Source organism: Ascaphus truei, chromosome 3, assembly GCF_040206685.1.
Source record: "Ascaphus truei isolate aAscTru1 chromosome 3, aAscTru1.hap1, whole genome shotgun sequence".
Taxonomy (NCBI): Eukaryota; Metazoa; Chordata; class Amphibia; order Anura; family Ascaphidae; genus Ascaphus; species Ascaphus truei.
The window spans coordinates 193972122-193997962 of record NC_134485.1 but is presented as its reverse complement, the minus strand read 5'-3'; the positions used below and the strand labels follow the sequence as shown (position 1 = coordinate 193997962).

Genomic DNA, 25841 nt, shown 5'->3' with positions numbered 1-25841 from the left:
TTGTTCCTTATGAGGCAATTGATGCTGAGAATAAGTCTTCCAATGAATAAGACTTGACAGGCCTATATGCTTCCATTAGCTGTACTCCCTCACAGCACCAATTTATTTTCGTTTCAAATTGTTCTTCTTCCCAGATGTCATTTTGTTTCTGTCTTTTAGACCCACTGACAAACTGATGGCAAAGAGACATATTAAAAGTCTCCATTGCTGTGGTGTGCTCCACAGTAAGTGAGCTATTAGGGAGATAGCTTAAAGACGGGTTAGAGAAGGCGTTACTTGGCACATGTTCTTATGAGATGTATATGAAAGCTTGTGCCTTTTCATTACCATTCATACTTATGCCCTTTATTGGTTACGGGCTGCCCTGCATCATCCATTCACATTAGTGAATATTCCGCAGGAGGAGGGTAAAGTATTGCAAATTCTATTCACTGATATTTAATCAGCATTAGCCTATTTCAAGTCCCAGTTTATAATGATTATATTTCCTCTGTAAAATAGTTATTATTTAGTATTATTATTATTATTTTCTAGTGAGATGTATTTTTTAACATCAGTGGTTGAGTAATAACTTTTAATGAAGCTATCTACACTGCTGTTTTATTGGACTTGGCTTACAGCTACTGTTCCCATGAGCTCTGACATTGAATGGAAAGATGCATTTAGAAATTGATTCCCCATTGGTCCTTTTGCTAGTAGAGAAGCCTGGCGGGCTGACGCAATGTCCTGCTCAAAACCTTTTAACAGCCAGCAACCAAAGGCATTTTGTCTGCATACAAACTTTCTAACATAAAGTATAAATGTCGGTCAAACACAATTTAAACTAGTGAGTCTTCCTGCCCAAGTTTTGTGATGGTAATCTAAACGCCTGCTTTTTTTTTTTATTACCCGAGTTAATTGTCCAGTATTCCTGAAAACGCTCAGACATGAAAATGAAAGCTCCAGATTAATGTAAAGTAGAAACAAGGCCAACTGCGACAGGATATTACTTTGGGGGACCCAACTCACACACAGCCACCGTAACACATCTTGCATCTCATTGGAGAGTCAGGGAATTGAGACACACTGATACATATCCATATTTTCCTGTTTCAGCTAGGAAGTGACCTCGGAGGTGGCATCGGTGGAAGTCCAGCGGTAAGTTACTGTCTGTGTAACAAACACACAGGGCTCTGTGTAATTTACTTGCAGTGTAATAGACAAATGATGTTGTATTTGTTAAACCAAGTTCCCATACATTTGAAACACCAAGTTTGTGCATAATTTCATGAGCCCCTCGGGATACATGCACGCCATATATTTTAATCCAATGTTTCCCAACCGGGAAGATCAAGAGTCTTACAAGGAGGACTGAGAGTGACAGAACGGTGGGTGGGGGGGGGGGGGGGGGGGAGGGAGGGGAGAGAGAATACATGCTGGAATATAATTGAGAGAACACAATTATTATTTTCCATTGTGTGGAGTCCTTTTCCTGGTGCAATTACATTGGATATTTTGAGGAAGCAAACCTTGTTCATCTTGCTTTGTGCACTGTATACAGAAGGGGTCCCAAGGGCAAAACAGGTTTAATAAGTGGCGCCTACTCTTGTGGCTGTGTTGGGAGGATGCTCGGTGCAATGGTGTTGATGGTGGTATTATTTCATCATTATTATATTGTTATTAATATTGTATTATATTATTATTATTCTTGTCAAGACAAGTCGTTACGATAAAACATTTACAGGTCCCTGTATAGGAGAAAGTTGGAATCCAGCTTATGCCATCAAGGAAGGCCCAGAGATAAATCAGCTCTGTATTAATTTCCTAAGCCATCGTCTTCATCTTCATTAACTTTATGCTGTTTCACAGGTCGGACAGACCTTCATCCCCTCGTCGGTACCCACGACCTTTGCACCATCCCCCACTCCAGCAGTTGTCAGCAGTGGTCTCAATGACTTGTTCGAGCTATCCTCTGGCATTGGGATGGCCCCCGGAGGATTTATAACCCCAAAAGCTGTACGTTGGACATGTCGGATCGGTATTTGTGTGTGACCCTTCTAATTTTTCATTAGAGGAAATATTTTATTGTTTTGTGAATAATAACTAGCAAATATTTTGCAAGGACAGATAACATCAAAGTTTAGTCGGCTCTATAAACATCCCCAAGCGACTGGTAAATTGAAACATGATGTACATGCAAAGTCTGTACTTTATGACATCAATAATGAAGTGCAGTAAGGCAGAGAGTATAGTCACTTAACCTTTTCCTCTAACAAATTAAAGGCTGTTACATTGCTAAGCAGTAATGTAATGTAACCACTTTGCTACTGAAGTGGCCTGGAAAGCATTGGGGATCTGCAGTGTATCACAGGACTTGAAGACACATTATTAACCCCAGCAGTGAAAAGGATGTTAACAAACCAAAAAAAGAGTTTTGCTACATATTTTCTTGGCTAATTTTCATCTGTACTTTAAGGATAACTGTCTGCTTTTAGAAGCTTGAAAGGTGTCACGTGTGTCTCTGTCTCTGAAATGGCGATAAGTAAGGCAATGCAGGAGTTTGGGGACGTGTGATACAGTCAAAAACGGTTTATATAAGAATGAGCAGTTCCCCACTCTAAAGGCAAGTGGTAACACAAGAAATGAATGTATTGACGGGCACAGTAAGTTGTCTTTTGGTTGACTTTCCTTCTTCTATGTTGTATGCAGTCATGGTCTTTTTCCATGCCTTTTACATCTGTTTCTAATTGCCAGAGCATCAAATAGAGTACTGAGCCCATCATCTGCTGTTGGTGGTAATCTGGACTCTCCCTCATAGGTTTGGCTGCCTGCTGTAAAAGCCAAGGGGCTGGAGATTTCTGGCACATTCTCCCACAGACAGGGACACATCTGCATGGACATGAACTTCACCAACAAGGCCCTACAACACATGACCGACTTCGCCATACAGTTCAACAAGAACAGGTGAGGAGAGCTGTCCAGTGCTTTGTCGGTCTGAAGGATTAGCATGGTTGCCATGTCTTAGGCTGCGATTATGCAGCCGAACTGCAGGGCGCGCGTGCATCTGTAACATCACAGAGTGACGTGCACATGCTACTGCGCGCACGCCTGCAGGGTGACATCTGTTTTCTGATTGAATTGCCGTGTCACGTGATGCGGCAGTCGCAACCCGAAAAACAATTTTTGAAAACGCTCCAACTGTCTCCCGCATTTGGTATTGGCTGTTTTCACTGCCTATATACCAAATTGTTTTTGCGCCGCGCGGTGTCGCCACAGGCGTTTTTCTGTATAATCGCAGCCTTAAAGACTCGCCTCTTTACGGATGAGACACAAATACTCCACAACAGGTCACAATTTGATTTAGTTGTTGAATTTTCTGCTAGCAAAACAGCGTGGTTATTAAAGGATAGTCCCTTTCTCTCTATGTACTTTGAGGTAAGTGTTTGATCTCTCATATTGGCGTATTTTTTGATCCAGAAGAAAAGAACTGCATGTACCCAGGGAGATACATAGTCAAAACATTACTACTGGACCCCGCTATGAACATTTGATCGAACCCCAGATAAAGCCTGTTACAGTAATTGAAAACATGTGGCCCCTAGGCTGGCGGAAGTCAGAAGTCCTGTTGCCCAGGTCTCCACAGGAAGCTTTCTTCTTGAGTCATTTGTTAGCTGGGTCTAGTAGGAGCAGTATTTCTGCAGACTGCAACAGGCATGATTAATGTAGGTGTCTCTTTCCAGAAAATGCTGGGATTTAACGACCTGTTTGATGACCCAAGGCAATACTACTTAACTGCATGAAATGAAATAAACTCGATGTTACAAGGCTTTGCAGGTTTCTCTTGTAGCATGGCTATCGGAAAACTTATTATTTATTTATTTTTAAATGGTGGCAGCATGTTTGCACTGCAGTACATGTCTCTACCAAAGGCACTACATTAACACTTTCATGTGCAAGAGGAATGTAGTGATGCATTGTGGGCCAGTGCAGCCTGGTTAATACAGCAGTATTTTCTATACGTTTCTCTGTAGTGAGACACTCGGAACTACTAGATAAAGTAATGCTATTGTCTAATTTGTTCTGCCTCAGCTTCGGCGTCATTCCCAGTGCCTCTCTGGCAATTCATACACCTCTGATGCCCAACCAAAGCATTGACATTTCTCTCCCTCTCAACACACTGGGGCCAGTCATGAAAATGGAGCCACTCAATAACCTTCAGGTAATTGGATACCTGCAATATTTAGAAGCTGCTAGTTTATTGCATGGGATATTTTATGTTGAGCAAATGGGGAGAAATGAAAGACTCGTCATACCCAAATGTTTGGATCTCTGCAATCTTGGTGCATGCAGTATTGTCCCAACAATTTTAGCAGAAGTGATGCCAGGGGTGCTTTTGGGTTTCATTATGGTACATACATCAGGAGCCAGATAACAGCAGACATTGCAAGCATACACAACAATAAGGAAATGCTGTGTGTGACCTAGGCTGGGACACAGATTCAATTAAGCATATTCACTGTGTAGCATATCGCCGTTTTCAATGCTGTATTCCCATAGAGCCATCTGCTCCTCTCTTATCCCTACTGAAGCATCTACAAAAATCAATTGGAGTGTGCCACCCATGCCAGACATATCATTAGTAGCTCTGCCATCGCCGACATGAATGTTCTGCTCCCTTTTACATTGTGGCAACTTTCCAGGTTAATGGCAGAGACTCTGGTGGCTATGTGCCCCAGTATAAAACCCCATCTGTGAATGTGAATTTCTTACCAAGTACTGGTAATTCCAGTACCCATCTTATAGATTCTTGAGTATGCGGAGAAAACATTTGTAGATTTATCATGTAAACAGGAAAAATATCATTTTGTTCTACCCTATGAATTTTTGAATGGAGAACTACTGGTATAGACAGGGGCATATTAGAACTGTGCGGGACTTATGAGCACAATTTTCAGATAACTAATTGTTCATTATACAGATACAATGTTTATTCCTTTTGATTTGTTCTGTAATTTGCAGTTGAACGCATGCCTGCTACCTTACTTGAAATACATAGACAAATTAATTTGCCTGGGTATTAGCCTGTGCAATAGAAAGATGGAAATGAATTAATGTGATGTATTCATTTATGGCCAAGTGATTTATAATATGTTCTGGTCCGTAATAACCAAAAGGGAACACATTTATTTATAGTGCAGCACAGACATACAAATGTCACTTTTGTTCATGCTGATAGGGAGATGATTTAAGAACAGTTGAAGCGTAAAGAAGAGACTGCAGGGTTGGCAACGTGTTGTTGGACCTTCTCTAGGTCTGTTCTGGGCATGATGGTGGTAGTTGTTAATCTGCCATTCTCCTTGACTCTCTCACTCTCCACTTACCCTACATGTGTCTAGGTGGCTGTGAAAAACAACATTGACGTTTTCTACTTCAGCTGCCTCATCCCTCTCCATGTGCTCTTTGTGGAAGATGGCAAAATGGGTAAGAGCTGGTTTGGGGGCTACAAGGCTGAAGATCATGTGTTTTCTTTTATCGTAAATCCTGGAGGGCCACAAACAGGCCACTTTTCAGGACTCCTCTTATACAAGTGAATGTTTGATATACAATGGCTAAGATATCATTAATTGTGGGCTGTTGTTATTTCTTTGTTCTGGCTTGTTACTGGCCTTCTAAGCTTGAAGTTGAAGTGTGTCCCCGGATTAGAGGGCTCACTTGGACTTTGCCAAACAGAGTGAGTGAATAGAATCAGAGAAGATATGATGAGATTAAGAGAAGCCCCCAAAAATGTGTACATTGATTATTGTGTGGTGTTCAATCGCACCAACGGTTAAATAATTATTTATTGCGCCACGGATTCTCGGTTCTCTTAACAGAATGTTTTTTTTCTGACCACTAATTATCCAACGTATATGTGCACTCAAAGCGTTAAATATATTTGAAACTGTGCTGATCGTTCGTGAAACCTTTTGTGACTGGCGTTCCCCAAGGAAATGTTTAAGAATGACCATATTAGACCATATGCTGCCATATGCAAGTGATTGACCGTGGCCCTTTAAAACTCAGCAGCACCTGGCTATAAAATGCTATCTTGGTCTCAAAGGGACTCATTTTGCATGCCAAACCAAAGTGCAGTGGCTTAAAGCAGACGCCTCCCTACTGCAACACTCCCTGTCATGTTTTACTCCTATAGAACGTCAAGTATTCCTGGCCACCTGGAAGGACATCCCCAATGAGAATGAGCTGCAGTTCCAGATTAAAGAGTGTCACCTGAATGCAGGTTAGTCACAAGAACAAACATGCTCTTTCAACCTCATTCTGTAGCTTTTTCTTACTGTTATCTGGGTTGTAAAAAAGATGGCGAGAGCACAGGCTCTGCCCAGTGCATCTTATGTGGTTCCTGGCCTCTCAGCAGGGATTCTCTATTGGTATCTGGAGGGAGTTAGATGTGGATTGGTGGTGAGCAGCCTGCGGCTCCAATTATATGATCCTTTTTCTAACGTGCAGCGATTTGAAAGTGTGCAATCACAGTCACTATTGCTTTATATTGCCATCATACAGTAAATCCCTATTGTACGGTCATATCATTTATTTACAGTGTGTCACAGTACGCTCTGATAGCTGAAGGGTTAATGCACAAACACTCCTGTACACTGAAGGGTCACCTTGAAATTTTAGTACTGAGCAGGTCATGCAGCTCTAACATATCCACCACTTGGATCCTTTTGTATAATGTTATGGCCTGGGGGAAGGGTTTAGCCAGTATCTCGGCCTACTGTTTATGCCTCATGTTTCTTCTGCGTGTTTACTCACTCTGGCCTCATTGATACATTCACTTTATATCCCATTGAAGGTGGGGCATCTGTAAGCTCTTGTGTTTGCCATTATTCACTGTGATCACTGCTGTAGAAGATACTGTACCTGCTATGGACTGTTTGATTGCATGAAATCTCATTATTCTGGGTCTGCTTTAGAAGATGATGAGAATTATACAGAGCCCTCGGGCTGGCACTCGGTCAGAGGCTTTACAGTCTGTAATGTATGGTGCTGCATTTTTATTTATACAGCAGCAACCATGTATGCCAGGCTTTACAGAAGTAATATACAAGATCTACTGCAAGGGAGAATAGTATAAATAAGTGCACATTACATCAAAGTAAACATTGTAGGAGTTCTGGCCATGAAGACCGTACAATCTAAATGGTGTGTTAGGGGACATACGGATACAGAAATGCAGATTTATGGGCAGGGTCAAGAGGGTAAGTAGAGATGTGCAAATGTCCTGAAAGTTGTTTCTCAATGTTTCTTCATTTTTTTATTTTTTTTTTATTTGAATTTCTCTTTAATTGACATTTTTCGTGAAAGGTGACATTTGCTCAATCGATTTGCCAATTGGCAGTATACAAAGGGTCATTTGGCCTGCATTTAGGTTCATGTGACCTGCACATATACTTTTAATGCTTGGCGAGTTTCATTTAGCAAACTTTGCCAAATTTTGCAAGCTTTTAATAGTAAAAGGTAGCTAAATGCCGCCTGAGTTGCAAACTTCAACGAAAGTGTTGCACATCTCTAATGCACCATATGTGCATGTATTGGGTCATGAATACACAATTAGGAATGGGCTTGCTGCCATCCCCAGCACACTCCCTCAAGCTTTGCTGGGTTTTTTTTTTTTGTCCACTTTTATAAAACATTCTCCCTCTCCTTCTCACATTGTTTTATTTAAGCAGAAGTCGCCACTATCTCCTGTTCACCAAGTTCTCCCTACCTTCCTGTGTCATTCCCATCTCTATCTCCCTTTTTTTTTTTTAAACGTTCTTGTATAGTGCTGACCGTGTATTCGAAGCTGTACATTGCAGGCACAATTACACTCTGCTCTGTAGAGCTTACAATCTAATTTAATGCCGAGGCACAGGGAGATAAATTATTTGTCCATGGTCACAACAAGATGACAGTGGGATTTGGATTGGGTTACGCACAATTTTCGCAATATGTCACAGCAGGTAACAAACCCTGCTAAATCTGTCCTTCATACCACCTTGGTGATTCTTGGGAAAGAAGGAAAAATATATCCCTGGAGCAGCTCAATTTGCCAATTCCATTATCGTATCATATCATTGTCAATCAACTGCTGGATAAAGGCTTCCCCAATGATATTCTGGGTTGCAAACCTCTCTTCTGCATGTTGCTCCATTAAATTTCCTAATTTCATCCTCCCATCTTAGTTTTGGTCATGATCTACATCCTTTGATGTCCCTTGGAATCCAGTTGAGTACCATCATGGTCCAACAATGGTAATTTTTTTGTGCGGTATATCTGGCCCACTGCCATTTTCATTTATTCGCTCTTGTGATGGTTACAGTCTTGTATTTGCTTCCGAACCCATTCATTCTTTTGCCTGTCACTTCATGTAATACTCAATATACTACTTTAGGTTGTCTAAAACTTCTGAATTATCGTCGCATTTAGAGACCATGTTTCACATCTACATGTGAGCCCAGGCAGAATACACTCATTAAAGCCTTTCCTTTTAAGGCCCACCAGAAGGTTCACTTGAAAATGTGTCTTGTTTCTTCCAAATGTGCTCCATCCCATCTTCATTTTCCTATTGATTTAATTTGAAAGGATCCCATCCACTGATAATTAATGGCCAAAGTAGATATAGTTTTAAACTTATTCTATTCCATTCTTACTTGGGTCACTGAGTTCTCTGATTTGTTGCTGGAGGTCTTCTGGGCATGTGGCAAAATTAACCATGTAATCTGCAAATCGCAGCTCAAGTATTTACCTTTGATTTGTTTATTTGATTTCCCTTTCTTCCCAATTTTATGTCCTGAACAATTCTTCAAGTATTGATGTGAAAAGCTTTGGTTGCATGGTGTCTTCCACGTCGCACAGCCTTGTTAATCACTATCTTACTTGTATCTTCATGCAGTTCAATGGTTGATGTGCATACTCATAAATGTTCCTTATAATATTGATATACGCTTCTTCAACATTTTGACTTTTTAAATGCATTTAAAACTGCTGATCAAATGTTTTTTTCTTAATCTACGAATCTGAGTGGTGCATTGTTTTTATTACTTTGGCACATCGGTTCTTGTACAACTTGGATGTGGTCCATTGTGTTAAGTCCACTGCAAAACCCCGCTTGTTCTCTAGGCTGGACGAAGTCCAGGGTCTGTTGCAACCAATTAATGAGTATCTTCATAAAAATATTGTAAGTGATTGGAAGTAGACTGATTGCTCTGCAGTTGTGAAGGTCTCTGCAGTTGTGAAGGTCTCTGCAGTTGTGAAGGTCTCCTTTCTTGTGGATGAGTATAACTATGGTATTGCTCCATTGGTCTGTAATTTTTCTATTCTTTAAAACAGCATGTAAAGAGTTTTGCAAGGATTTTTTTTTTACTTATATTTTTATTGACATTTTACAAATATAAATGGGATGGGGAGGGGTACAGAAGGGAACAAAAAGGGGGGGAAACAACCATTTTGAACCAAAATTTCTACAGTCCTCAACAGTCACATTACATCACATACATTGTTTTATAAGTCACATATTTATTTATTTATAAAATATTTTACCAGGAAGTAATACATTGAGAGTTACCTCTCGTTTTCAAGTATGTCCTGGGTATGTCCATATCATATTCTTCTCACTCCCAAGTCCTCGTTTCTATTACAATCATATCCTTATCCCACATTCCAAGGGTCCCATACTCTATCAAACTTTCTTGTGGTACGATTCAGAAATGAGGTGAGTCCCTCCATTAGTTGGACATCGTTAACCCTTCTAATTATCTCTCTTCTAGAGGGCGGAAGTGTTTTCTTCCACGCTGCTGCTATGGCGCATCTTGTCACCATTAAAATATGTGTAATCAATTTAACTGTATAGTGGTTCACATTCTCCATGGGTCTAGTCAGGATAATTAAGACTGGGTTTAGCAGCATCTTAATCCCCGTCACCTCTTCTATTAATTTCAAAACTATCCTCCAATATTTCTGCATAGTCGGACAGAACCACCAAATATGCGCTAAATCCCTTATCTGCCCACAACCCCTCCAGCATCTATCAGTAGCTTCCGGGAACATTTGCTTTAACCGCTTCGGAGTGCAATACCAACGCAGCAAAATGTTATATATATTCTGCTTCATTACTGTATATATAGAGGTTTTGCCTACATTATCCCAAATATCTTCCCAATCCTCCCTTGTTATTTCAGTCTGGAAGTCTAGGGCCCACTGATCCATATATTTATGGTCCGGGGTATCCTTTTGGGGGTTAACCCCTGGTAGAGAGGAGATCAGACCCTTTTGGTATTTTTTTGTTTTGCATAAATCTTCGAATCGTGTGTAACCGGGGGAATTCCTCCCCATAAAAACCCTGTCGTACAAAATGTCAGACCTGCATATATTTGAACATCTCTGTTGGGGTCTGGCCATATTTTCTAGTCAGCTCTTCAAACGACATCAGCTTGTCTTTTCCTAATAGATCTCCCATCTCTAGAATCCCTCTCCGTCTCAAGGGTTCAAAATCCCGGTCGAAACCCTGGATTACCCAACAGGGGAGTAAGTCTGGATGGCGTTGACAATACTTTATATTTATTTTTTTCTAACTGCCAGATTTTTAGAGAAAATCCGATTGCCATCGGGTCTGAGTGACTCCCTGTACCAACCCGTTCGACCTTAGCAAAGAAGATAGACCAACTGGGCTTTTTAGCGAGCTCTCCAAATCTTCCCGAGCATAAGTCCCTCCCGAGGAGTGCCAGTACACCTTTTGTCTCAAATGAGATACTATATAATATTTTTCGCAACACCCTCCTCTCAATTGTCATTCTAGACAGGTCCTGGAAAATCAGGATGTAACTATTTTCAAATTCAATTGAGCCTCTATTTCTGCAGCCTTTTATAATCCTTTCCTTGGTTGCATACTGATGGAGCTTTGGGACGGCATCGCTGCTTCTCTTGGGGTCATCAAATCTCGGTCCCAAGGCTCTGTGCGCTCTGTCCATTGTAAGATCGCCATCTTGCAGCTGAGAGTCGATTGACGTAAACAGTCTTTTAAGATATGGCTATAGGGCTTCCGCTGACACCGACTCAGGGACATGCCAGATTCGTAAATTCTGCCTTCGCTCCCTATTCTCTATATCGTCCATTCCCTCTGTGACGGGAGCTTTGTGACAGGCTATGAATAATACACCACCAAAGATATAACTGGGTTGAACTGGACGAGACTTAGATATGATAAAATATAATTAATTCCTTGAAAAAGGTGAACACACGAGATATACAAATCACAGACAAAATATGGACACTTACTTAAAGGTTAGGACAAGAACGCCATCAGGATACAGGATGGGCCATTTCTTCCATAATTCAGTTGACATCACAGCAATACATGCAGATCATGAAGACACATGAAGGACAATAGCCATAGGCTGAGCCTGGTTCTTATACAATTATTTCCCATTGAACACAACCTAAACCCAGCCCCTCTCATAAATCAGTGGTGAGGTTGACAGTTTTCCTCAGAGTAAAACTCCTCCCACCCAAGGACGTTTAAAAACTGTTTTTCCTATCTAAATAACTTCATAACTTCAGTTCAGATATACTTACTGGCACGCGAGACATATTAATACATTCCGGCACGCATGACGCTCCCAATGAGACTAAATACTACCGTGTAATACTAAAATTAAGAGAGATATTAATATCTGGCTCTTAGTACTGGCTAAATATCATTTGTCTGTAATCCTTATTTGCGAATCAGTCCCACGAATACACATATGTAGCTTTTAGCACGTTCAGCCGAGGACATCTCATAATATTCTTATATTTAATAAGGTCACTCATTCTGTAGCCCCACTCCTAAATCAGGGGCGTTTGGCCAGTCTACCAAATGGAGTGTCTGGCAGGATACTATGGTTTGTAAGTGTGAGTTTTAACACTCACAAACCACTCGAGCTTCCTAAACATTTGGTCGCATTCCTTAGTAGGCAGGCATCTTTGAGGGTAACTTAAACAAAGGGCTAGAATCACTATTCAACTATTAACCCTTGTCCTCCCGGATGGATCCCAGTGTTTGTGTGGTGCAGTCACTGGAACAGAAACAATACATTTTTACAGGGGAATAAACAGTTGGATGGCTGAAGCAAGGCAAAACCACATTACTGGACCCCAGTCCAGTTAACCCCATGCTTCCCAGGTGAGAGTAGAGGGTGGCCAAATGGGGTGTAACTCCTTTAATCCCAGGCCAAATCCCCTCTCTCTTGACACCTCCCCTGCTCAATGGGTGCCTGGCGTCCTTGAAGCACTCAATAAGTTCTGAGGGATTGGCCTGGCAAAATTGTCCTCCGGCATTGTCCAGTACATTGTCCTGGCCACAGTGGACAGTGAAGTCCAGATCCTGCTGAGCAGGGCTCCACCGTGGCCGCCGGGCATTCTCCTTTGCCTCCCTCTGCCCACCACCCAGTGCCTGGTGAACCAAGTCCATGGTGAAGGGGCCCCTTTGCAGACCAGGCTGCACACTGCCCAGAGACTGGCATGTCTCTGCACCAGCAAGAGACCAGCTATCAAGCACAGACCGTTGCTTTCCTGTCAACCAAGTCTGGGAAAGAGCTATGTCACTATCCTGTAGGGACCCTACCTGCCCTGGCCCTGTGCCCCCCTGTAGCTACTCCACTATACCTTTGACTCTCCTCCCTGGCTGCCTATCTACCCACAGCCCCTCCTTTGGGAACCCTGGGGAATCTGTCAGGGGGGTCACTCCTGGCCGGTCAGAACAAGGGACCTCCTGCCTACCTAGCCCATCCCTAGCGTCTGCCAGCTGCCTGACACCCCACTGACCTCCTATCTCCCCCTGCTTAGCCTCCCCTAGGCCCAGCACCTCAGCCCCTGCTGATGACTCCTGCTGCTTACCTCCCTGCAGCCCACCAGCACTCCTCTCCCCCCTGGGCAATCCTAACCCAGACCCTGGAACTACCTGAGTGCACCTACCTCCCTGACCTTGTCTCCCCCTTACCAGGGATGAGCTCAGGGGCATCTCTCCAGATGCAACCGCCTTAGCTCTTGGCTGGCAGGTATCCCTGGGGTGGCACAAGCTGGCCACTGCCCATGATACCCCCAGCCCATAGCTAGGCTGCAACAGGGGGTTGCTGATCTGAGAAACCCCCTGAGACTCTGCCAGGGTAAGGGGGAACTCTAGCTGCCATACCTGCTGCTTTCCCTCCCCGGCTACCACTAGCCCGTCTTCTCTCACTGAGATCTGATGTTGGCTACCTACCTGCAGCCTCCCCTCACTCCGCTTCTCCCTAGCTAATCCTAACCTGGATCCTAGGGACACCTGAGTGAGGCCATCTCCCTGACACTGCCTCCCCATTACCGGGGATGAGCTCAGGGTTGCTGGTGCAGATGCACCCACCTTAGCTCCTGGCTGGCAGGTAATCTGGGGGTGGTCTAACTTTGCCACAACCCCTGATACCTCCAGCCCATAGCAAGGCTGCAACAGTGGGGCTCTTAACTGAGAGTCCCCTTGCTGCTCCGCCAGGGTAATGGGGAAGCCTGGCTGCCCTACAGGCTGCCCTTCCTTCCCCTCCCCTGGTACCCCTATCTCCTGCCACCCCCCGGTCACCCCTATAGTGAAACAACGTGGTACAGTGATAGGGAAAAATAAGTCAGGGTCAGTCTGCGACTTGGTCTGGCTTACCTCGCTGGTCCCCGCAGAGACCGCTGTCTTCGTTGGTCCCGATTGCAGGGGGACTGGAGTGGCCGCCGCCGGCACCATCTGGGCTGGGCAGCAACGGGCCGCTGCCACGACAGCGCCCGGGTTGGGTACATGTACAACGGTGCAGGACAAGGGTCCCAGGTCTTTGTGGAGGAACACGGCTCCCGCCAAACCAGGTAAAATAAACCCCTCCTGCAAACCCTGTCCCTCCCCCCACTCAGAAAGGGCTCTGGCACTTTGCCGGAATGGCGGCTCTTCCGCCGCCGTCGCCGCCATGGGCGAGCCCCGGGTAGCTGCCGCAGCAGTACCCGGCTTTGATGCAGGGTTGCCGGTGTGGATTGCGGGGCTCCGGTCATCGCTGGGAATCGCCGACTCCACCAAACAATGTGAAACACCCACCTCCCGCACACCCCAACCCTCCCCCAAATAAAATTGCCGCCGGCAGGATGCCGCAGTGGCGGCCTCTTCTCCGCCGACGCTGGTTCTCCGCCGGGATCAGGTGGATGGCCGCCGCTCTCCGCCGCTGTTGCCGATGCAGCCCGGCCAGGTTCTCCAGGACTCATCAAGTGAAGGGTTGTCGTCCTGGCTGGGTGGGAGCCATCAGAGGATGCCGCTAACTGGGTCATCGTGTCCGCAGCTCGTGAGCGATGGCCCTGAGGGGCTTCTTTGCCTGACCGTGCACGGTCCGGGCACCGGGCATTATTGTGGCCCATTTGTTGGCAGTGCCGTAGCGCCTGCCGGAGCTTCTCCGCCACCGGTGGACTAACCCCAGCAAGGGGCAACAGAGTCCAGAGCGGAGTTGCTCGAGCACCGGGCTCATTCCGGAGCTTTTCCGCCGCCGGTGGACTAACCCCAGCAAGGGGCAACGGAGTCCAGAGCGGAGTTGCTTGAGCGCCGGGCTCTGGGAGGGGGTAAGCGGGTCGGTGCAGCACCAACGCCGTGAAGTGGGTCCTCTTCGCCGGGAACAACGTCTTGCCCAACGCACACACCAGTGCTAGCTCTTTCAGGGAAAATGGACGGGCCACCGCAACGGCCGTTACCTCTGCTGGTGCAAGACTTCCGTGGTCTCCGAGACCACCCGCTCCCTTCACAAGTCTCTGCTGTCCCGGAGCTGGGTCCATTCCCTGCTCTCCGGGAGGTTTGATGGTTACAGGGGCTGCAGCTGTGGATCTTTGCTCAGCCTGCTGGGTTTCATGCTCACCGATCGCTGCGTCTCTCTCAGCCTTGCCGGCTGCTGGTCCCCGCGATGACTTGATGCACTCCTCCGGTCTCGGTGCCCGGCTCCAGTCACACAGATGGCCGGCACTTTGGTTCTGGAGGCAATGCTTCTCACAAGTAGGGGAACAGTGAGGAGGTGCCATATCTTGTGTTATATGTTGTACACTGTGTGTTCAATATCTTTAGTCCCAGGAACTCGCAATTACCATCGAGTTCCCACTATATTACAGTATCCCTCAGTACACTGTAATACAGGTCCAGTTCAATCCCGCCGCTGCCACCAGTTTTATTATAAGCCTGTGACGGGAGCTTTGTGACAGGCTATGAATAATACACCACCAAATATATAACTGGGTTGAACTGGACGAGACTTAGATATGATAAAATATAATTTATTCGTTGAAAAAGGTGAACACACGAGATATACAAATCACAGACAAAATATGGACACTTACTTAAAGGTTAGGACAAGAAAGCCATCAGGATACAGGATGGGCCATTTCTTCCATAATTCAGTTGACATCACAGCAATACATGCAGATCATGAAGACACATGAAGGACAATAGCCATAGGCTGAGCCTGGTTCTTATACAATTATTTCCCATTTAACACAACCTAAACCCAGCCCCTCTCATAAATCAGTGGTGAGGTTGACAATTTTCCTCAGAGTAAAACTCCTCCCACCCAAGGACGTTTAAAAACTGCTTTTCCTATCTAAATAACTTCATAACTTCAGTTCAGTAATACTTACTGGCACGCGAGACATATTAATACATTCCGGCCCGCATGACGCTCCCAATGAGACTAAATACTACAGTGTAATACTAAAATTAAGAGAGATATTAATATCTGGCTCTTAGTACTGGCTAAACATCATTTGTCTGTAATCCTTATTTGCGAATCAGTCCCACGAATACACATATGTAGCTTTTAGCACGTTCAGCCAAGGACATCTCATAATATTCTTATATTTAATAAGGTCACTCATTCTGTAGCCCCACTCCTAAATCAGGGGCGTTTGGCCAGTCTACCAAATGGAGTGTCTGGCAGGATACTATGGTTTGTAAGTGTGAGTTTTAACACTCACAAACCACTCGAGCTTCCTAAACATTTGGTCGCATTCCTTAGTAGGCAGGCATCTTTGAGGGTAACTTAAACAAAGGGCTAGAATCACTATTCAACTATTAACCCTTGTCCTCCCGGATGCATCCCAGTGTTTGTGTGGTGCAGTCACTGGAACAGAAACAATACATTTTTACAGGGGAATAAACAGTTGGATGGCTGAAGCAAGGCAAAACCACATTACTGGACCCCAGTCCAGTTAACTCGTTGCTTCCCAGGTGAGAGTAGAGGGTGGCCAAATGGGGTGTAACTCCTTTAATCCCGGGCCAAATCCCCTCTCTCTTGACAACCTCCCTCATAGCTCTTATCTCATCATTGAGACACAGGACCTCATCGTCAGTATTTACTTGATTTTGTAGGGAAATGTCCATCTTATTATCAAGCTGCGTAGTTCTTATAGCTAGGATGGAGATTTCTGTTTTGAATTCCCTTACAGCTTTATCAAGCGCTGACTGAAAACTTGCTTGCATTTCTCTGAGCATGTTCTGGAGGTCCTGTTTTTGTTGTTACTGTGTCTCCCTCAGTCATAGACAATTCACTGTCAGAAGCAGCTCCCCCCACTGACCCCTCAGCTGCTGTGGCCCTCCCTGCCTGTTTTCTTAGGGCAGCCTTTCTGTTAGGGATATCCCCCTCAAAGTCCATACCTTGTCCCTCCCCTTTGTTGCCTTCCGTGTGTGCGCGCTCCCGTGTGCCGCGCTCAGGGACACCATTTTTGTTCTTTCTCCTCTCTGGTGCCACTTGCTGCCCACGGCCGAAGTGGGAGAGATCCCCGGCCTCGGCGCCTCCCTGAAAAACATCCCAGTCAGCTCCCACGGCCCGTCAGACTTCCCGCGGGGCTAACCGAGGTGGCAATTGGGGGATTTTATGGTAATTTCGCGTGTGGTGCACGGAGCTTCCTCAGCCTGCGTGCACCCACATTGTCGTCACGCGCACCCCCGTTTTGCAAGGATTTTATATACTTCTTCCCCAACTTCCTTCTAGATTTCAGTTGTAATTCCATCTTCCACAGGAGCCTTCCCATTCCTCATGGATTTCATTGCTTTTGCTACTTCCTCTAAAAGGATTCATAGTACATCATTAGTGGTTTCTTTGCTCTATTCATCTGCTTAATTATGCCATATCTGTGTACTTGTACAATTTGTTGTACACGTCCTCAACTCTATTATGATAAGTGCAAAGTCTTTTATTGTTGATCCACCATCTTCTTTGAGTGCAATGATTTGCTTCTTCCATATCATAAATTCCTGCTTCATCTTCTTTAAACTTTTGTTATCTTTGAAAGACGTCACCGTATAGCAGTTAAATGTTCTTACAGCTGTAGTTACATGCTTCCAGGACGTCTTGCTCCATTCTGTTTATTGAATTTGGGAGCCTTGAGTGTTTCATTTCTTGTCGTTTCCTCAGTAACTACTTTATCTCATCTGATATTTTCTTATACTTGGCTGTTCCTCCAGTTTTTTTCTGAGCTTTCAACTACCGCAGTCAAGGACTATGCTGTGTTCAATCACATGGTTCTTGTTAGCTAGGATATAGTTCATTTTATTCTTGATTCCATTGGGTCCAATTCATGTCCATTTTCTGTTTGGATTCTTCTTTAAGAATTAATTAACAATGTACAAGTTTTCATATTCTACTGATCTGTCTCCATATTCATTCATGTTTCCAAAACCAATTGGTGTTTTGTCTTTCTGCAGGGCACCATCTTTTCATTGAAATCTCCCATAATTATCTTAAGGTGGCAATTTCCTTTAAGTGGGTTGATTTCATGGTAGACGTTTTCCACTTCATTGTCTCTGTGACTTGATGTTGGAGCATACACATGGATAAATATTATTATTGGTGAATTATCCAAGTGTATGCCCCAATATCAAGTCACAGAGACAATGAAGTGGAAAACTTCTACCATGAAATCAACCAACTTGACAAAGGAAATTGCCAATATAAGATGATCATGGGAGATTTCAATGAAAAGATAGTGCCCTGCAGAAAGTCAAAGCATCAATTGGTTATGGCAACACTAATGAACATGGAGACTAATTGGTAGAGTTTGTTTGTACCTCTGTCAATTGAATGATGATTCTGGCTGCGCTTTCAGATGAGCTTTCTTATTACACCATTTCTCAAATTCTTGTTAACAATGAAGACTACTCTACTGATTTATTCATTACGTGTGTGTGTGTGTGTGTGTGTGTGTGTGTGTGTGTGTGTGTGTGTGTGTGTGTGTGTGTGTGTGTGTGTGTTAATAGGTGTCAGCTTTTGAGCTCAGTGAGCCCATCATCTTTTGTTATCCCAGGCGCCTTATTCCCTAAAATCTTTCCACTGGTGATTGACTTGTCAATTACACTGTGACCGGGAACACTCCCGTCTTTGAGGTCGCTGGGATCTGGCTCACTGGGACTGGCAGCGGCGGTGATTGACAGGTCAAGTCACCGCCGGGCAGCTCGGTGAGGAGCACTTGAGGGAATCGGAGGCAGAGGCTGCACGAGAGTTGGGGGCGGAGCTAGTCAGAGCCTTCCTGTACTTTGCCCATCCCTGCTCTCAATGCACACGGGGGACCGGGGAGGAGTGTCTGTGTGTGAAAGAGAGAGGTTGTGTCTGTGAGAGAGAGAGGTTGTGTGTGTGAGAGAGAGAGGTTGTGTGTGTGAGAGAGAGAGAGGTTGTGTGTGTGTGAGAGAGAGGTTGTGTGTGTGTGAGAGAGGTTGTGTGTGTGAGAGAGAGGTTGTGTGTGTGAGAGAGAGGTTGTGTGAGAGAGAGGTTGTGTGAGGTTGTGTGTGTGTGTGAGGTTGTGTGTGTGTGTGAGGTTGTGTGTGTGTGTGATGTGTGTGTGTGTGAGGTTGTGTGTGTGTGAGAGGTTGTGTGTGTGTGAGAGGTTGTGTGTGTGAGAGGTTGTGTGTGTGAGAGGTTGTGTGTGTGAGAGGTTGTGTGTGTGAGAGGTTGTGTGTGAGAGAGGTTGTGTGTGAGAGAGGTTGTGTGTGAGAGAGGTTGTGTGTGAGAGAGGTTGTGTGTGAGAGAGGTTGTGTGTGAGAGAGGTTCTGTGTGTGTGAGAGAGGTTGTGTGTGTGTGTGTGTGTGTGTGTGTGTGTGTGTGCGTGCGTGCGTGTGTGCGTCTCTGTGTGCGTGCGTGTGTGCGTCTCTGTGTGTGTGTGTGAGCGTGTCTCTGTGTGTGTGTGAGCGTGTCTCTGTGTGTGTGTGAGCGTGTCTCTGTGTGTGTGTGTGAGCGTGTCTCTGTGTGTGTGTGAGCGTGTCTCTGTGTGTGTGTGAGCGTGTCTCTGTGTGTGTGTGAGCGTGTCCCTGTGTGTGTGAGCGTGTCTCTGTGTGTGTGTGTGAGCGTGTCTCTGTGTGTGTGAGCGTGTCTCTGTGTGTGTGTGAGCGTGTCTTTGTGTGTGAGTGTACATCTTGTTGAACACCAGTTGGCACCTTTCCCACCCCTTTGAGGCAGTATGTGTGTCTGTGTGTGTAAGAGTGTGTGTGTGAGACGGTGTCTGTGTGTCTGTGTGTGAGAGTGTGTGTGGTTGAGTGTGTGTGGGTGTGGTTCTATGTGAGACGGTATCTGTGTGTGAGACTGTATGTGCATGGTTCTGTTTGTGGGACTGTGGGTGTGAGGTTCTGTGTGTGTGGATCGGTGTGTGTGGTACTGTGTGGTATTGTGTGAGACGGTGACTGTGTGTACCACTATGCATCTTGTTGAACACCATTTGTCACCTTTCCTGACACTTTGAGGCAGTGAGATGTCATTGTAGATCAGTGTATCGTTTCTTTTCTCCCTCACTTTGTCATTTTTGTTTTGTCTTGAAAAATATAAAAGCATGAGAGGGTTATTCAAGGGCAGTGTTAGCCAAGTGTCCCTGTTACATCTTGTCTGTCGTTTATAATACATCAAATCTTGCAACTAAATGGTTGGGAGGGCTTTGTGTTTAAGACCCATTACAGCATACCCCCAAAGGGCCGTATTCTGAGCTCAAGGTTCATGATTTCCTAAGTTTCAATCAAAAATAGGATCAACTCTAATAATATGGATAGTTGAGAGATTTGCATAGTGAAAAAATTCAGGGTGTACGTAGGACCAGGAAGTGCCATTAAACGTCCAACATGGTAGAACCACAAAAATAAAAATAGCCCACTGCTCCATTATAGCAAAAAGTGAAAAACGTATATTTAATTAACAGACATCAGAAGAGGTTATAGCAAAAGGCAATGTTTCTAATCGCCGTGATCCTTTCAAAAGTAGTAATGGCGAATACAATATGTTACAAGTCGCTCTTTTATAGCAAAATCAATTTGATACTCCTCCCACGTAAAGTACGGCGAGAGCCTGCGCTCCAACTGCAAAGAAATGTATTCCTCATCTGTCGAGGGGTCAACAAAGATCACTATTCCAAACCAATCCTGGAGGGAAAGCTACTCCACTGTCCAGTCGGCAGGCACGATCTTGACAAAGTTCTGCGTTTGTGACCAAAACATCGATTACTTGAGCATTAAATTCACTTTTTTTTGAAGACCTCTGGAGTGCCGGTTCTTTCTTCTATCGAGGAATTGTTTGTGACAGACAAGGCACCAAAGCAGAAGAAAGCAAAGGAAAGACATAAACCCTGACTCCCAAGTAGTGCTCCCTAACACCAAATAATATATAGAAGACGTAAAACAATGTCACGCAGGGTTAGATAAACTAGATACATACCGCTACAACGGACGGACTAAGCAGACAACCCCACAGTAAGCGTGCAAGACAGCATTGCCACCTAGCAACGGAGGGCGTATATGATGTAGTCCTTGGCGTCCCAGCCACCGGGAAACTGTGTCCAGCCAATGGGAAGATGGTGAAGAAGAAAAATTATATAATTACAACACCCCCAAACAGCTGGCCAGAAAATATAAGCAAAATACTTCTAACAGTTTACTTGCATTATTGCAATGATTTATAAGAGGATCCAAATGGATCACACATAGAGCTCACAATCTGCGAGATTCCTAATTATACACCATATAGGAAGGATAATATAAAATAATAAAAGAGATTAGTAAAATAACCCCCAAAACAGTATATAATAACCCACAAGAACTCCTAAATCAAGCCTAGATAAATGTCTATAGGGACTTATGGTCTCTTAGTATCATAGGAGACCCTCAAATAGTTAAGACCTCATCATTACCATCATATAATACGTAAAGGGGCAAATGGTCAAACATGACGACAAAAATACTGTCTCAATATAACTTAGGAGTAGCAGACCGACCAAAGGGAAACAGACAATCCGACCAAAGAACCACAAAGCAGAATTGTCTGTTCACAAATTGTCAAACAGGGAACCACAGAAATAATAGGACAGAGATAAAGGCTACAGATAAACCTTCTCATTGTCAGAGACTTAATCAATGTATTTCTCATACCACCCACCGTCTGGTCAGGGGCATAGAGGCATAATCGCTGACCCACATCACACACCGCAGGGAAGTCTAGAAAGTATGTACTGGAGAGAAAGTAACAAAGAAAGGACAAGGGAAAAGATGCATACACTTCCATACTCAGGAATCTCCGTTCCAACAGGGATGGAACAGACATCTTACAGAAATACCAACAAATCATACAGCCTGTTAGGTCCAGTCCGGAAACATTGTACCCAATCTCTCAATCTATTTTGCCTCCTGTTGTTTGACATTTCAAACCCTTCTCAAGGGTGATGCCCAGTCTATTACCTGATAGCGTAACTGACTGACATTATGTGCAGCATGTCTGAAGTGGGCAGCTCCGGAATCTCCTTATTCCCCCACCTGATAGATTTGTGAAGACAAAGGGCTCGTCTGGGGTCTGGCTTACGTTAGAGAGAACCACATGGGCATTTTATCCAGTAAACGTCCCACTCCGAGTTACGTGTTAAATAGTTATGAAATGTGAAAGATTTCCCGGTGTGTACATGTGCCACCTTTCTCGCCATTTTGAGGCTGTGAGATGTCATTGTATATCAGTGTATCTTTTATTTTCACTCTTCACTTTCTGGCGTTTTGTTTTGTCTGGAAAAACATAGAAGCATAAGAGGGTTATTCAAGGGAAGTGTTGGCCAAGTGTCCCTGTTACATCTTGTCTGTCATTTTACAGTACATCAAATCTTGCAACTAAATGGTTGGGTTTTGTACTTGTTTTTAAGACCCATTACAGCATACGCCCCAAAGGGCCGTATCCTGGGTGCAAGGTTCCCGATATCTTAAGTATACTAGAACTGATTATCAGCAGAAATGCACACTACAATCGAGAAAGATTTAAAGAATCTCTCCCTCCTTCCGCCTCTCAACTATTCTTTTCTCTCACATATTCGCCTCTCCCTACCTCAGTTACTTCTTCACAAGACGTACATATTGCTCCCTGCATATTTCTCTGTCCTACAATCTTACCCTTCAACTTCAAATTAGTTTAATATGTTCTCCTTATTTTCTCTCTCTCCATACTCCTCTCCCTCCCTCTCCATTCTCTCCATACTCCTCTCCCTCCCTCTCCATTCTCTCCATACTCCTCTCCCTCCCTCTCCATTCTCTCCATACTCCTCTCCCTCCCTCTCCATTCTCTCCATACTCCTCTCCCTCCCTCTCCATTCTCTCCATACTCCTCTCTCTCTCTCACCATACTTCTCTCTCTCTCTCCCCCTCTCTCTCTCCATACTCGTCTCTCTGTCTGTGTCTCTGTCACTCTTTGTCTCTCTCTCTGTGTCTCTCTCTCTCTCTCTCTCCATACTCCTGTCTCTCTCTCCTTCGTTCCCTCACTATTACTCTTTCTTGCTCCTTTTCTGTCTCCCATGCACACAGTGTGTGTGTGTGTGTGTGTGTGTGTGTGTGTGTGTGTGTGTGTGTGTGTGTGTGTGTGTGTGTGTGTGTGTGTGTGTGTGTGTGTGTGTGTGTGTGTCAAAAAGAATGGATTGAGTCTGAATCTTTCTAATTTTGTAGTCTACTTTTCAGCTCCCTCTCATTCTCAAATCCATGTACACACACATACACACACACACACACACACACACACACACACACACTCCACCTGCTACACCTCTTCCCTGCGATGAAGAGAGTAAAGAACATTTGATAAGGCATCGCAGTTGATTCCAGTTCAGCGGCTCAGCTCTGAGAGAGAGCGATGCCAGCTAAAAATAGCACACGGTCATGTGACACACTGCTGGAATAACATCTGAGGCGAATTAACCCATATATTCCTAGGGAATACTTCTGAGGATTGTGAACAGAAGGAGGATTAATAAGCGCAGAACAAAGAACAGCAGCATTCACAGCAGCAGCAGCAGCATTTATTGCCAATGGACATCATCATAACGAGCTCAAATACTGTTTACTCTGAAAGTATACGCATTGCTGCATGTAGTAGGAATTACAGATATACTGACTCCCTGATCGAAACCTTTTACAATCAGGAACCTCTGTTGACCTTTGGCATGGGGCACAACGCAGCCTGGTAGCATATCCTTGGAAATAATGCCCTGACTGTAACAGTCTGGTTCTGAGCAGGCATCTGCTGACAGGCTCCATGTCATGTATCCATGGTTATGTGAGCTTAGGGCAAACACTGGCACAAGCATGTGTGCAGTGCTGCTGCATCTTTGTGCTTACAAGTGAGCAGGTCTGTGTCCCATCTTTAAAGCTTAGTAAACACTGAAATGATGTAGGAAGTTGAACTTGAACAGATGCGCTGCTATATTGCACATGCACAGGTAATGAAACCAATAGGTTAATAGGGACACTCTTCAGTGCATCTATGTATGTATGCTTTTCAATAAAGGTTCCAGAAAAGACCGAAGAATTGAAGAAAACAAAAAATGTGGACACACTGCATCATGTCCTTATATTAGTTGGGGTTCTTCACTCTTTCCGCACGCCACATGGAAGTCACGCCTGCCTGAGGATGGGGTTGAATGTTTGTTGCATCCACGAAGCATTGATGCGAATCAATCACATTTTCATTTCGTTGTTGCACACCCGTATTGAAGAAATTGTTAGCCGTAACGCCAGCCCATGTGTACAGAGATAATCTGCTTCTAACTTGTGTTAAACGTGTCTGCAATACGTATATGTGAGCAGTGGTTTTACACGTGGGGAATGTGTGAATGAACAGTAGTAGGTATTGGCGAACCTATATCCTTTTACTATTAATCCCTCTAACTCTCGCCATCTCATTTGTCATTTAACTTCCTTTTTCAACTGATGCCAGCTGTATCCTTACGGAACCAGCACATGTTAGAAAGAAGTATAACATTTGGAGGTAATACTGTAATGAGCAAAAATGGTCCTGCTGAGCGAAGTCACCACTCTAAGCCACCTTCCTGTTTTAGTGTTTATTCTACTGCTGTCCTCTTGGCTTCTTTACAGTCTTGTCATTGCCGTCCACGTTTTGTTTGGGTGACTGCAGTGGGGACATTTACGGCAGGCATTTCATATATAGAGAGTTCGGTTTTAGTTCACTTTTTTATCTTGTATTTTCAAGTTCACTTAATGCCAGAATGTATTTCTGCCGTTCACCCATAAAATGCGTTAAAGGATTGTCTCCTAACCTCTTTAAATCTAGAAGCTCAACTCTCCTCTTCCTTCCTTCCTTCAGATACAGTTTCTAGCAAGCTGCAGAATAACAATGTTTATACCATCGCCAAGCGGAACGTAGAAGGGCAGGACATGCTGTACCAGTCCCTTAAACTCACCAACGGCATCTGGATTCTGGCAGAGCTGAGGATCCAGCCTGGGAACCCAAATTACACGGTGAGAGGGGACACAGTGACCTTGTGTAGTGACCTTGGTCTAGGAATACATGTAGACTTTGACTGGATTAACACAGCACACTTGCACTACCTGATTAACCTCTTGTTAAATCGACTGTGTCGCTATGTAAAGGTCCAAATACACTCCCAGTAATTCACTTTCCCTCGTCCTTTTCCTGTTGTAGGGTTCAGCAATTCAAAGTATTTCAACACTTGCAACTCCCTTAAATTCTTCTTTAAGAAAATGTTACTTAGTTGCCTTAACCCCCAGATTGTTCGTACATCTACAATATACTTGTCCACCCCATTTATCATCTAACCTGCAGTAATGGCGCACAAATAGTAGTGGTGATTTCCCTATTGTTTGAAGAATATTAAAGGACAGGAGGCATAGGCTACTAGCTGTCATTTTGGACGGATTTTTATTTGTGTGTTTTTTTTTAATGCTTTGTCTCCCGATTGATGAAGCTTTAGACTGTTTTCAGTTTTTATGTAAGGAAATGGAAGCAAGCACACGGTCTTTCTGAGGGTGCAATTTATTGTGCCACCAAAAGGTCTAGCGTTTCGGCAAAAATTGCCTTTATCAAGGAGAGGGCTACAGGATATACTTAACACACCTTATGTCAGCGCAGCTGGACCCCTCTATGGCCTCAGCCTAAGGCTTTGTCCATAGTGAAAGCGAGTGCTACTTGCCTTGCGCGAGCTTTCCTCTCCCGCGATGTGTGGACCGTAGTTTTTTGGAAAGCGAGCGAGGGGGTGGGCGCGGTCATGACGTGGAACGGGCGTGTCAAGGAAGCGTCATGCATGAGAACACGCCTTTAGCAAATAATAAAATGCATAATGCCATGCAATTTACAGAAGTATTCTGTAAACATATATATGTATGTATGTATATATGTATATATACATATACATATATACAGCGCTCCTCCGCGCTGACATAAGGTGAAAAACAGGGTTGCAGACCTGTCTAAGACATGCAAATGAATATACAGGAATATTTACAGTTGCTATATATATATATATATATATATATATATATATATATATATATATATATATAT

General features: G+C 44.2%; 1 protein-coding gene across 3 annotated transcripts in view; it reads left to right on the top strand.

Moving 5' to 3' along the window:
- The window catches only part of AP2B1 (adaptor related protein complex 2 subunit beta 1), a 125247-nt gene that overhangs the window by 96842 nt on the left and 2564 nt on the right, over window positions 1-25841 (top strand). For 2 of the 3 annotated variants that reach the window (XM_075589874.1, XM_075589873.1), the window contains 7 exons: window positions 1096-1137; window positions 1849-1995; window positions 2798-2943; window positions 4069-4198; window positions 5376-5460; window positions 6170-6256; window positions 24624-24778. In XM_075589874.1, coding sequence (XP_075445989.1) covers window positions 1096-1137; window positions 1849-1995; window positions 2798-2943; window positions 4069-4198; window positions 5376-5460; window positions 6170-6256; window positions 24624-24778 — 792 coding nt within the window. The remainder of the gene's footprint in view (window positions 1-1095; window positions 1138-1848; window positions 1996-2797; window positions 2944-4068; window positions 4199-5375; window positions 5461-6169; window positions 6257-24623; window positions 24779-25841) is intronic. The other variant, XM_075589875.1, reaches the window with a different exon arrangement.